This window comes from Brassica napus, chromosome A5 (genome assembly GCF_020379485.1).
Source record: "Brassica napus cultivar Da-Ae chromosome A5, Da-Ae, whole genome shotgun sequence".
NCBI classification, from domain to species: domain Eukaryota; kingdom Viridiplantae; phylum Streptophyta; class Magnoliopsida; order Brassicales; family Brassicaceae; genus Brassica; species Brassica napus.
The window spans coordinates 5717616-5732570 of record NC_063438.1 but is presented as its reverse complement, the minus strand read 5'-3'; the positions used below and the strand labels follow the sequence as shown (position 1 = coordinate 5732570).

The 14955-nt window shown below is 30.5% G+C and overlaps 1 protein-coding gene and 1 pseudogene across 1 annotated transcript; both read left to right on the top strand.

Moving 5' to 3' along the window:
- The first annotated feature begins 6831 nt into the window (after positions 1–6831).
- LOC106448941 lies at positions 6832–10129 on the top strand (annotated as a pseudogene).
- Positions 10130–12736: 2607 nt separating this feature from the next.
- LOC125609611 (precursor of CEP14-like) lies at positions 12737–12973 on the top strand. The gene has a single exon (XM_048781133.1). The coding sequence runs from the start codon at positions 12737–12739 to the stop codon at positions 12971–12973; it is 237 nt and encodes a 78-aa protein (XP_048637090.1).
- Positions 12974–14955: the final 1982 nt, after the last annotated feature.

Below are 14955 nucleotides of genomic sequence, written 5' to 3'. Positions count from 1 at the left end.
TTGTTTCACAAAAATATGGATATCCGAAAAATTGGATATCTGAATTGTTTTTTGATATTTGCGAATATTCATGGATATTTACGAATACATACACTATGTTCAATACAAGTAATTCTAGAAGAAAAATTACCAAATTATTTTTTAGAAATATCTTTTAGATAACAAAAATATAAAGTAAAAAATTAATGAAACTATATGTTTTATAAATCTTTAAATTAATATTTTTTTCTTATAAAACAGATTATTTTATAGAAAAATTCTAGTTCTGTATAAATATTTTATATTCCTTTTTAATTTAATATTTTTTCTAAGTAACCTTTAAAATTAAATTTAAAAGTATATGTTAAATAATAATTATATAATATTATACATTTAAAACTTTATATTTAATCGTAGATAAAAGTCGGAGTGGATCGGATATAAGTCTCTACAGTTTTTAATATTTGTGAGTTGCTCTTTTTTAACGGATATTTTATTTTTATTATTTTCTTTACTTTGAAGACTTACGGATATCGTAATTTTTCAGATTGAATCGAAGCGAATAACAAATTAAATTAAATTTAACGTATAAATGCACAGCCCTAGGTCTTATAATATATTTATTATTGTAAGATTGAAATATATATATATATATATATATATTGCTTAAGATAAAGATTTTTAAGATAAATTTTAATATTTAGTATAAAATAAAACAAACATTGTTTAAAAATATCTAAAATTTCAATTTTTAAACATTGTAAACACACAAAGTTATATAAAATTGCTGCTAGTACCAAATTTAGAAAATATTTTTAGTTCCTAAAGGATACTTTATAATATTATATAGACAAATATTAAGTTAGTGTAGTACTGAATTTGCTTCTAAACAAATATTTTTTGGAAGATTTCCATGTTTACCACTTTGTTGGTACCATTATTCATGTTTACCACCACTAAAGAGACACTTTCAAAAGTACCTTATTCATTAAGAGGCGAAAGACTCTTATAACCTTGTTCTATATATATATATATATATAATTATTATTTAAATAAATAAATACATGTTTTTTTATGTTTTCGAATTATATTTTTTCAAATTTGAACTTTTTTCTAAATTTCTTTTTTTTTCAATTTCTTTTTTGAAAGTGGAAAATCATTTTGAAATTATTTTCTTAAAACAAATTATATTTTTTAAGTATTTATTTATATATTTTTAGAATCATAAATTCCACATTCCAAAAACCCTATCCCACTCCTCAACTCTAAACACTAAATCTAGATTAGTTAACTTTATGGTTATAAATGTATTTTTTCATTTTTAAAAGTGAGAGTAAAAGTGGTTAGTGTAAACATGAAAAGTGGTATTATGAATGTGGTATTTTTGGCAATTTTCCCTATTTTCCACACATATTTTATGGTTATTTATTTTTTATTAAACTTTTGATTTAAAATATCAAAGAAAGTATAAACATTAAGAATTATATACTCACCACTTAGGATAAAGTGTAGTTTCAAATAAAATATGTGAGAATTGGCAAAATGGGACACTGTGGGGGTATTGGATCTTGAAGTTTGATGGAATTTGAAGGAAATATAGTTTCTATTAAATTCTACTGTTATTCAATTATGAATTTCATCAATTCTTTCACATTCTTGTGTTATTGAATTAAAGATTTTTATTCAGATTTCTAATTACTTTAAATTCTATTGTTATTCAATATTTAATAGATTTTGTAGTAGTGTCACTTAAAAAGAATTTAATGGAAAATGTATTGTCAATATGTAAAGAAGCAAGTCCTTACTTTTATGATGAGATTTGTCATCCTAATAAAATTCTAACGGTAATTGCATTTATCTCCATTTATTTATTTATTTATTTTTTTTTTTTTGCTAACCGAGTATCCTGGCCCCACCGAGGTGGTCCAGACTAGAGACCGAAGTGAGCAAGGACGCTGCCAGGGCGTCACCATGTGGCTCACCGTGTAACGGTCTTCGGTCTCGGATGCTGCAGCCCATATGTAAATTCTGCAGTGGCCAAGGCTCGAACCCAGGGGCGGGCACTCCAGCTGGAGCTCCTATACCACTAGACCAAAGCAACTTGGTTATTTTTATCTCCATTTATCTCCATTTATCTGCTTCTTATATGTTGCAAAAGTACGGCAAATGACGTGATGATCAGTGTGAACTTCTACGACGTCCGTCATATATTTTCTTGCTCAACCGTCACGTTTCATGTTTCTTGTCGTCTAGAAAAAGACACACAATCTGTAAAACTGTAACTCTTTGTCATGTTTACATACAATCTGTAACTCATGCATTTCCACGGTCTTGTATAATGGACGTATTCACATTCGTTCAAGCATTTTTTTCTTAAGTAATGAAAAAAGTGACAAAACTGAAATAACACAAATATTTATCATCTTATAAATGCTAGTATAACGAATATACCGATATTTTGATTTGTACTCCCACCTAAAAACAAAACAAGTGAATAACAGAAATATCTTTTGTAGATGTTTTCAGAAAATCCCTACAAATTAGTACTTATCAAAAGTTCAAATTGTTGTTGACAATAATCAAATAATATATCACAAAATCTCAACAAATGAGTGCGTATAGAACGTCCCCTTTGCCGGCCAGTCACAATGCTCGGAGAACTATACATACAGAGGGTATTAAATGAAGATCCTCAACACTTTCGGGTGCTGTACCGTATGTTTCTAGATGTGTTTCTAAAGTTATCTAGTATTCTTAGAGAGAAAGCTGGTTTACAAGACACAAGATTCATATCTGTGGAAGAGATGCTTGGAATTTTCATGCTTACTGTTGGGCAAAATTCACGATATTGCCTAGTAAAAGATACATTTAAAAGGTCCAAGTTTGCAATAAGCACTAGCTTTAATCGTGTTTTAAAAGCTTTACTTCTCATAGCTCCAAGCCAAATGGTGAAACCAAATGGTTTAGTTCCTACGAAAATTAGAGAAAGTACACGATTCTATCCATATTTTAAGGTATATTATTTCATCTTTGGTAAAGTTTTTAGTTTTTGTTATTCCTAAAATTTAATTAACATTTCTTTTGACATTATTTCAGAATTGTATTGGGGCGCTAGATGGTACACATATACCTGCAAAAATAGTTGGACGTGAAGTGGCAAGTTATCGTAATCGGAAAGGAACAATATCACAAAATGTGTTGGCTGTATGTAACTTTGATCTGGAGTTCATATATGTTCTTAGTGGATGGGAAGGTTCGGCCCACGATTCAAGAGTGTTAAATGATGCTTTAACTAGAAGAACAAACAATTTCCAAGTACCTGAAGGTAAACTCTTTATAATTTATTTATAAATCACATGTTAAACAATTAGTAATGTTTATCATTTAAAATTTTAGGTAAATTCTATCTAGTTGATTGTGGATTTGCAAACAGAGTCAATTTTTTGGCTCATTTTCGAGCTGTTCGATACCATCTACAAGAATTTACTAGGCAAGGATGTGATCCTAACACTGCATCTGAGTTATTAAATCTTCGTCATGCTAGTTTGAGAAATGTGACCGAGAAGATATTTGGAATGTTTAAATCAAGATTTGCGATTTTTAAATCACCACCTCCTTTTTCCTATCAAAAACAAGCTGGATTGGTATTGGCATGCGCAGCGTTGCATAAATTTCTGCATAAATAATACCGATCAGATGTAGGTGAATTTCCTGCTGAAGAAAATGTCCAACAGAATGCAACAAATGGCAATCAAGTTATTCGAAACGAACCTTTGGGAACACAAGAACAAGATAGAGAAAATGCAAATGCTTGGAGAACAACTATGGCAGAAGATATGTGGAGAGATGTCATGGATTTAGATGATCCATAGATCTTATTGATTAGTATTATGCATTTTAATAAAATTGCTACAGTCAGTGAATTTTTGTAGTAGTAGTAGTAACGCTTATAAGGTTTGTTACCTTTTTAATAAGAAAGATTCAAAAATTTCATTGATTTTGGAGAAATTGATATTCTATCAAATTTACGTTCATTCTTTTAAAATCCATAAAAAAAAGTAAACATGGGAATTTTGTAAATGCATTAAAATCTCATCAAGTCTATAAACTATAGCAAAAAATACTATTTATGAATTCTTTCAAATTCTATTAAATTCTTTGATCTTTAGACAACTTTTACTTTTTTGTAGTGAAAAAAATAGTATTTAAATTTTAAAAATTCCAAAAAATACGAAACTATTAGAAATATATGTAAGACTATCTGTATATTTTTTCAGAAAAATAAATTATGTAACCATATTTTATTTTATGTCCTACTTAAACATAGAATACTCATTCTGATAATCTAGTTTAGAACTTAAATACAAAATATATTACAATGATCTAACTTGGATATAAAACATAAAAAAAAAAAAATTATTCTAGCCCGACTAGAGTTTGTTCTGTCTTATTATAACTAGATAACGGTAGTCTACATCAACCTCGAATATCAACCTCGAATACGTGTTGTAAAGTTCAATATATATATGGCCTAACTTAGCTTATTTATACTTTATAATATATTCTAACTGTAACCGTAAGGCCTGCTTGATGAAAAATATATATTATATTCCACCTAGTAGTCATCGTTGTAGACTACATAGTTTATGTATTCTACTTAAATAACAAAAATAAAAGTTACCATATTTCGGTTCTTATATGTTTTTCCTAAATATATCTTACATAAAGTAAATCTCGTAATATCTTCTCTCCCAAGTTTCTTTCTGTTTTTTTACATTTTCATTTTCAATAAAAACTTAATCAATTACGAAATATTATAATTTTTAATTAATATTGATTTGGTTAATTAAAAGCTATGTTGCATGGAAACTCGGTTGAAGGTCCGTTTCACGTTTCGGAAATGTTTCGGAATCAAAATCTCTCGGAAACTCACTGAAACGCATTGGAAACTTGTTTCTTATAAATCTCAGTTTGGAAACTTAGTGGAAACTTGTGTTTCTATTTTGGAAACTCACGTTTCTGTTTTGGAAACACTAGAATTTTTCAAAATTGGTTATGACTTGTTGTTATGATTTTTATTTTAATTAAACTATTTAATATTTAAGTATTGGATTTTTCTTATTTTAAAATTTTTATATGATTTTGATGTTTAATGATAACTTATTTTTTTCGTATGATTAAATAGAAGGGCTATTTGTTTATTTGTATTGTAAGATATACTAAACATAATAAAAATGAATACAAATATTAATCAGTTACATATATATATATATATATATATATATGTGTGTATATATATATATTTATTTATTTATAAATATTTCTAAAACGTTTCCAAAGAAAAAAAATGGAAAATCACGTTTCCACGTTTCGAATTGTTTCGTTTCCGCGTATCCGTTTCCGTTTCTATGCAACTTTTAAAAGATATAGAAGTTGATTGTTTGTAGTTTTTGGATTAGGTTTTGGTTTTTGTTTTTCCAAAATCCAATTTTCATCCAATCAAGATTTTCAAAGAATGATTCTCTAAAATATAGGAAAACTAGTTTTTTCAAATAACTGTTTTCTTAACATAAAAACCAAAAACAAGTTTTCATCAGTTTTGACTACTCATTTTCGTTGGTTTTTCAATTTTTTTCTTTTTTTTCTATATTTATCTATTAATATAGGGAAAATAAAGAAAAGTACTAATTATTGTAAAAATAAGGATTGGTAATCTTTGTGTTTATTATGAGACAGTGCGTCTACTATTATATTCGTAGGCTGTCAAGATAAAGCAAATTTTAAATTTGATTATTTGAAATAAATAGGAGATACGTTTTTGGTCAACAGAGTATATACATAAGCATCAATTTTATATCTATGCTAATTAATATGTATAGAATTATTACAGTGTGTGAATGATATTTTATCTAATAGTACATCATTTTTTTTTACAATCTTGATAGCTAACTCATACAATTGTAAACTTATGAATAAATAAATTTAATAATTCAAAGTTAACTATTAAAATAATATGTAAATATTACTGTTGATAAATTTTTGTATTATTTAGGAAAATTAGGTTTCACCATTTTACTATTTCATGTCTATAAACTATAAGACTTTATTACCAATATAATACTTTTATATAAGAACATTTTTTAAAAAAACTTGTCAATAAATAAAATTAATTATTTTAAACTTATTTTTGTAAAATTAAGTCAAGTTCTTAAAAATAATAGACACATTTTAAAATTAAATAAATTACTAATCAAAAATTTAGAAAAAACAAAAAAATACAGAAAATTATTATTTTTTAAATCAAAAATCAAAAACCAAAAACCAGAATCTAAACTCACCATTCAAGTTTTTTTAAAAACTAAAAGCTACTGCAAAATCAAAAACCAAAAACTAAAAACTAAAATCCAAAAACTAGAAACTAAAAGATAGAAACCAAAAACCAAAATCTAAAATCTAAGTAAACAATCATCACCATAATAATATTAAAGAAAATTGTTGACAAAAAAAAAATAATAATAATATTAAAGAAAATATAAATCCTATTTATCTAAATAATCTTCTAAAAGTCTTATTGGGACAAAGCTAAGTTGAGAGTATCCCCATTTTTCGAAGTTTCCCATAAAATATTTCTATATGACTTTTTTTCCAAGTTTCTTAAAAAAGTATTCTGTAAACTAAAATTAAAAAAGAATTAAACATGATTAACTCCTACAATTTTTTTTGCTAGTATTGATAAAGACGGAAATACGATAAAAGCAAACCCCAAAATAAGAATGAAAATAGGAAAGAGTATATATATATATATATATATATTTAACTCAAACAAACCCTTATTCCTTTATAACAAAAGAAAACATTCATCTTCACCACCACCTCTCCGTTTCTCGATCACATCAAGACATTCGATCTCGAGAAAGTGAAGCGAGCTCTAGAGATGGAAGAAGCCTTATTTTGTTCTCCTAAACGACGGTAATTAATATAACATAAACCTCTAAACAAAATTTCTTCTCAATTCACTATTCAAAACCTAACAAAGTTTGGAGCGCACGCTAGGGCTCTTGGAAATTTCGAAATTTGCAAAACTGAAATTAATTTACTACACTGTTTTTTTTTCCTCTCACACAATATACTCTTAAGCTATTTTTTCTTTTCTTTTTTCATTCTCTATAAAGCCCATTCGACCACAAAGAAACCCACCACTTTCTCAAGAAAATCGAGACTGCAGAGAAAAGTGACTACAAAGACTCAGAGAATACATATGATCTTGCCAAAGAATTATTCGAAGAATCTGATCACATCAAGGCATTGGAGATAACCGAGAAAACCATCTCTGATCATCATGGCCTGAAGAAGTCATGCTCTCCTCACCACCAACTGCAAGGTGACATCTTCTTTTCTCTAGCAAGAAAAGCAGATACTACAGACATCAAATGTGTATACTTGTTTGCTTCTGTCGATGCTTACTCGATGTCTAGTCTTCTATGTCCTGACTCTGTAAGCTCCTTCTATGGCTGTGCTCGTTCCCTGATTGAATTGGGTGACCAGCTTGGGATAAACAGCTTTTATAAGAAAGCTGAGTCCAAGGCTAGACGTGGATTATCCGTGAAGATGCTTAAACCTCAAGAAAAAGTTCTGATCAGTTCACAGAAGATGATTTGAAGGCAGAACTTGAGGATTTAATCAATCTTGCAACATGGAAGATGAATATCAATGAGGCTATGCTTGTGAAAATTAATGTGGCTAACCAGATGCAAGGGCAGTGCAAGGTAGATACTTACGTTATTGATAGATTGAAGAACTTGTGGGGTAAGCTAGATGAAAAGACCAAAAGGGAATTTTTGGTAGTAGACAGTACAAGTCTTATAGACTATTTACATGATAACATATATGACAAGAAAATGATTGAACACATTTCCAAATGCCTATGCGTGGATGATGAACTTGGCTGGAGATGGTGGAAGTGCCGCATTTGTCCTCAGGTAAATTATTGTTTCACTGATTGCAAATGGCACATCTTAGATAAGCATGTCCACGAGTTTCTACCCCGAAACTGTTCTCGTCCTAAGCGTGTGGATAAGTTTTTAGCCGACATGATATGTTGTGGGAATTGGGAGCCTGTGGATACATCAAGGGCAGTAGAGCTTATCAAGGCCAGAGTTAAGGGTAGGGAAGAGTTTATTTATGTTAATGTATGGTGTAATGATTGGCCTGTAGCCAAGGATGAAGAGCGGAAAGAAATACTCAGACAGTTTGCTGAGGTTCTGAAATCTTCTTGCTCCAATGATACTCTTCCATGTAGCCTTTGGGACTGGTTGATAGATTACACAGAAGAGAATGTGAATCTACCTCATGTTCCTGGGTGCTATCTTGATAGATGGAGCTTTTTTAAGAATCCTCAGTGCATCTGCTTCTTAGATCTGAAGAGCCTTAAATACATACTCGAGTATGTTAAGCAGTTCACCACAGATGTGCGCACAGGATTAGTTTTAGCAGTAGTTGATCGGTTAGGGGCAAAGTCCTTGGTCAATGAAAGAATTGATCTTGAGCGAGGAGGGCTTAATCTGCTTCTGGATGAGAGATTGTTGTATGAAGGAGAGCATGGTTTTGATGACTTAGGTACAGTAAGGACTTTTAAGTCCACTGAAATTTATGAGCATGTAATACCTAAGGGTGATGAGATTGTCTCTTGGGTTCTAGACTGCCCAGAAATCGATACAAATTTTGTGTCTCAAGTGGCAGAAGGAGTACACAACCTCGAGATATGGTTAGCAGTTTTGAGAATAGTACGGTCCACGGCTAGGAAAGAGGTAAGCTACTATAGTAAGAGAGACAAGCTGCAAACATATGCTAACATGTTGGGTGAGGCTGAAGCCCTTTGTGACAAAGAAGACAAGTGGAGGAATGCTTATCAGAGGAGCAGATACGCATTGACGTTTAGAAGTGTGTGTGAGAGGCGTGTAACTCAAGATAATGCTACCAAATGTTGTTTCTTAAATGTGGTAAGAGATGTTCTTCAAGGAGCAGAATCTCCAAGATTCGAAGTATTACAAGACAAAGAATTCATGGAGTGTATATCTGAGCTCTCTACCACTGTCCAGAATGATGTTATTAGAAGAAGTATGTGTAGGCTAAGAAAGTGGCTGAATGAGAAGGTAATATTATTCTTCTTCTTTTTCTTTCTATTTATTTCAGTAAGTTTCCATCTATGACAGCTGATATAAACAAAACAAATCTTGGGGGATTTTACTTACAGCTCGTTTTGATCGATTCAAAGATCTTACTAAATGAATGGACGTACAAAAAGCTACTTGCATTCGCAAAGTTATCTGCAATTGATAATCGCTTAGTGGTCCTTCCGTTGGTGAAGATGTTCTTACAGGTTTGTCGCTTTTTTGTAGACCTTTCACTTGGTGGTGTTGCAGTGTATATATATATATACATATTATATCTTAGTTTCAACTTATATTATACATGTATTATTTTGTAGAGTAAACTGAAGAGCATGATAGAAACACCTAAGAGAAAGATTACAACGGCTGATGCAGGATCATCAGCCCCTTCTGCTAAGAAGACGAAGTACTCAAACGAGGTAAAATTACCTAATGACTCTTGTCAACAATTGTTGTTTTGTGTGTGTGTTTTAATAAATTTAAGTCAGCTATGTTTTTGATGCAGGGATGGAAGAGATTTTTTTAAGTAGTGTTGTTTAGAAAGTATTTTATCCTTTTCGTTTTCCCATTTTCACGTTAGCTTTTACTTACCAGTCAAGTAGTACAACATCCGTTTCTTATAGCCCAGTGTGGCGGGTCTTTAATTCAGTGGAAATACTTTAAAACCGAAAGCAAACTGAACTTTTTACTTTGTTTTAGGATCAGATGCATGCAAGTTCTATGTTTCTTTGATATTTTGTTCCATTCTTTCTGACATTGCAACTTTTTTGTGACACTGCAACTTCGTATCTACTGTTCTCTGTTATTAAAGATTAAAGACGAGAAACAAAAACAACAACAACCAATCAATTTGTCTTATGCTTTGACGTCGTAAAGAAATCCGGTTCCAGCGCTATTCTACGATGCTATATTTTTACACACATATAAACATTCAAGGAACTATTTAATTCGACAAAGTTCCTTGTTATCTCGATCACCAATAAACTCCAAAACCAATGGACCACAACGAGAGAAGTGTAGTTTTATACGTAGTAGTTTACTAGGTATAATGGGGAAAGACTTTACTAGAGTTAATGCAATGACTACAATATGGCAAATAAAAGTTTATATATATATAAATCATAATGGAGAGTTTACTTGACTGCAACGTTTGGACAACACAATGACAGTGTGTATAACCTTTTAGATGCCATCAAACATCTATTGTATGAAGCCAACAGCACGTAAACTCAGTTTCAAAAAAGAAAAAACAACACGTAAACTGGTAGATAATTGAAAAGGAATAGAAGGCGGGTATATATATTCATTTCGATGTGATGCAAACTTTAATTATGCATTACGTTAAGTTTGTTTTTTGTATAAGTTTATAATTTTTTGTTAACTTATTCATTACATTTTTAACATTTAAAAAGAATGTAGTGTTTGATGTTAATCAGGGCTCCTCTATGTAGCAAACTAGCAATAAAAAGTTGTAATTGTACAGCGTGTTAACCAGAGCCGTGCTTAAAGCTTAATAAAAAAGGTATTTACCTAGGACCCCCAAATTTTCTAAATTTTAAGGGTTCTTAATTACAATTTTTTTTACATGATAGTTAATATATTCTTTTAATTAGATTTTTATTATTATTTGATTTTCAATTTAACTTATGTTTAAAAAAACTAATTTATGATCAATTTTACTATATTTTATGTAAAACAATAAAGATTATACTTCTAACTAACTGTAAATATTTGATCCACATTTTTCATCTTTGTATACATTATGAGTTAGATTTATTTTATATATTTATAAAATTTGATTAACAAATTATAATATTTTGAATATATAGTTTATTGTATTTAGTTTAAACGCTAAGATTTAGCCCTTTAACAACGATCAACATTTCAATCCATAATTTGTATTTTTGTTTTTATATTTTTAATTCATACTTTTGATCATTATTTTATTTTTTAGTTTATAAAAATTTGGTGCAGAAAATTTAAAAAATATTTAAGTAATAAATCAAAACTTTTTAGTTATATTTATATGTTTTTTCAAAAGAAAATTTATATAATTTGAATTTAAAAAGAACTATTTAAAAAAAAATATTATGTAACATTTTCTTAATTCGTATGGACCCCGAAAACCTTTACACGGCACTGGTATTAACGTGTATCTCGAGAACATTTTATTCTTTTCTTCAGTGTCCCTCGAGAACATAATTCCTGAACATGAGTCTGAACTAATCTTTAGAACCGCTAAAAAAATTAATATTCTTTTTGTCATAATTTTCACCAAGTTTAATCTCCGAAAAAACAATCATTACAATTTACAACTCTGCTGATAATTGATAAACATGAAACGATAAATGATACATACACAGAAGTGTTGCAATCATTCATTCCTTTCAATACGTATGTGAACAAAGCATGTGTACAATCGTAAAGTTCAAGCTCCCTTCATCAAAAGTCCTCCGTAAAATAGTATTTTTCCTCTTCAACCAATTCGTCGCCCGTTCTCTTTCGTAAGTATCTTTTGTTTTCTGTTTTTTTTTTGTTTTTTGTTTTCTCCGTCCTTTCTGATTTCCAAGCCGCCTCTTCTGAACTTGGCCAGTCAAGGTAAACTATAAATTTCATCAAGTCCATCTTTTTCATTCTCTATGATAAAATTATCATGAAAAATGGTGTAATCAACTTATTCTGAAGTTGCTAGGATGTTCGCCATATCCCAATAAGATTCCAACCGAAAAACATATATTCTTCTCAGTTCTGGCAAGTTTAATTAGTGTTACTCTATGGCTCTATGCATGGTGCACAGTCTCAACATTATAAATTCAACATTACCCACCCCTATCCGATCCGAAAATATTCGGTCCCTAAACGGGTCATGAACACCCAGATCCGAATAACCGTAACTGAAAAGCTGATTAATGCCCAGCACTAGTCTCAATCATTATAAATTCTATGGCTCTATGCATGGTGCACAGTCTCAACATTATAAATTCAACATTACCCACCCCTATCCGATCCGAAAATATTCGGTCCCTAAACGGGTCATGAACACCCAGATCCGAATAACCGTAACTGAAAAGCTGATTAATGCCCAGCACTAGTCTCAATCATCTCATATATCTCACTTTCTTCTATAATTCTATGTACATATTTTTCTTATATAAAAAGAGCGGAAAAGTTGTGTAGAATTAGAATGGAAGAGACACATTAGTGACATTCATATATGATGTCAAAATAAAGCCAAATATCACTCTTCTTTAGATATATTAAGCATACTGTATAATAGTCTCACGTTCAAACTTTGCTTGGATTATCTAAGAGATAACTTCTCCAACTAAGAAATCATATCCGATAAAATTAGTCAACTCTTTAACATTGAGATTCGAACTCCTGATTCGACCACTGGTCAAACTTTTCCTTCACTAAACCAAAAGAGCAGCTCTATTGTCACTCCACCAACATTCGAAAATAGTAACTAAAGCATCCGTCCCTCTATATATATGCACACATTCAAGGGACTATTTTCTATCATACCAACGAATTGTTCACCTTAAAGATCAAAAATTCATCGACAATTCCAACAAAAACAAAAGTCAATGGCTCGTGTAATGATAATTTTCCTCGTTCTAGTCCTCATGACCTTCTCGCCTTATAATCCGTCCCTGGTCACGTCAAGAAATCTATTAGAGATAAAGAGACATCAAGTGCTGTTAACAGCGAGGGAGAAGGAGAAAAGCCACATGACTGAGGTGGCCAAATCCAAACTTACTGTTGGTCGGTTTCTGATATCGGCTCCTAGCCCCGGTGTTGGACATGCTGGTGGTGGCCGTTGATTTCCTATGATTTGTGTGTTTTCTTCTTCAAATTAAGATCGTTGTTGTTGTTGTCACATTTCACCAATGCACTCCAAAACTACTGAACCGCAAGTATCTAGTTAGAGAAGTCTATTTCTATACATAGAAATAATTTACAAGGTCCAATGTGGAATAAAACAGTATACCTGTCTTTAGCAAATACAAGCTTACATAAAACACAATGGAGGAGTTAATTATAAACACCGATCGGGCTATACAAAGGCCATGTAACATTAGAGGGCATCAATCATCAAGATTTGTTTTAAAAGTTTTTTCTATTGCTCTTTTTTAATACCAGAAAATTCGAAGTGGAAACACATGATTAATCAATTAGTCCAAAACTACAAACATGTAATATTAGTTTTTTCTATTAGATGCACATGTAAACTAGTACATTTTTTTGAAAATAATCAGAATTGGCGGTTCATTTCAGTGTGATGCTTTCTTTTTTTTTTTGACATCGCAGTGTGATGCTTTCAAAACAATCCATTTGAGGTCTTTTAATTGCTAACTTTAGTCATGTATCATTACGCTACGTTTGTATTTTTGTTACGGATAAAAATAAGATCTTAACGCCAGCAAAAGTAGTTTTTTTCTTGATCAAGTTTGACTTATACACGTTCATGTTCTTTTTTGTCAAACACTTACGCATTACCTTTTCTCAGTTATGTGGTGGTTGATCCTCTAGTTGACCATAAAAAGTCAAATGCATAGTGGTCTCCCTCGAGAACTTTTTTTTGTTTTCTTTTCTTCTGTTATATCTGAGGTCTGCTGCTGTTACTTTCCCATTTTATTAGAATTAAAATGCAAAATCATGCTCTGCTTGCTTGTCAACAAATTCTGCTATTCTAGTATTTGTTGTTCTAATAACCAAAGATTCGTGAGGTGAATATGATATTCTTTGGTCAAAATGATATTCTTTTTCTTTTCACCAAGTTTAAAATGTTAAAAAATACTTATATAATAGATTTTGATCCTTTTTTTTTCGACTCCTCGATCTTTTACAATAGCTCTACTGCTAAGAATGAAAGTATGGATGAAACAAAAAGTGAATGAGATAAGTAAATGAAACAGAGAAAAATAAATGAACACAGTTATCTTATTCATTCCTTTAAATGATGCACTACTGGAAAAACATTATCTTCTTTTGGATGTTTTGGGATTATTGGAGATAGTCTAATAGAGAACATATGTTTGGTTGTATGGATCATAGGTTAAGGATTTGGAGCTGATTTATGTAACAACTTGGCGCCCTTCATCACAAAAAAAATCAACCGGTTAGACTTCATCATGAATGGGGGTGACATTCTCATGATCTATCACATTTGGAAGAAAAAAGAGACATACAAGAAAAAACAAGACCACTGCTGACATTCATCTTCTCATGTCACTCCATCAGTTGGGTATTATGAATCTCCAAAATTAGAAGACTTCTTTCGAGGTAGCACACAAAATCTTAGCACATGATCTCATTTTATTTTACACTTTTCATGCAAAATTTATATACAAAGGGAGGGGGGATGTAGAGAGCAATGAACCCACTACTTTTTATTTGTATTTTTTTAGTGTAAAATTACAAAAATCTATTAGAAATTGTAGATTAAATTTCTCTTTAAAGCACCTAATTATTATTGTTGTTAAGTTAATACTCCCAGCATAATAATTCTATTTGTGGAAGCACCCTTCTAATGGTTAAGGTTTAAAGGTTTCCATATCCGGGGTTTGAATTAAAAAATAATAATTCTATTTTCGTTTCAAGAAATCTAAACTACAGTTTTGGATTGATAAAAGGAAAATTGCACCCAGTAAACACAAAAAAAAAACAAAATTCACTAACTAACTAAAAACACCCAATCTCTCCTACTTTCTCTTCCTATCTCTTTCTACTCTTTCTAAAAATCTAATTTCACTTTTTTTTTTGGTTATTTAGCAAATAAATCCTTAACGAAAAGGTAGACAAT

Bases quoted from the DNA above. Each gene is read 5' to 3' on its own strand.
- LOC125609611 (XM_048781133.1), top strand. From the start codon at position 12,737: ATGGCTCGTGTAATGATAATTTTCCTCGTTCTAGTCCTCATGACCTTC.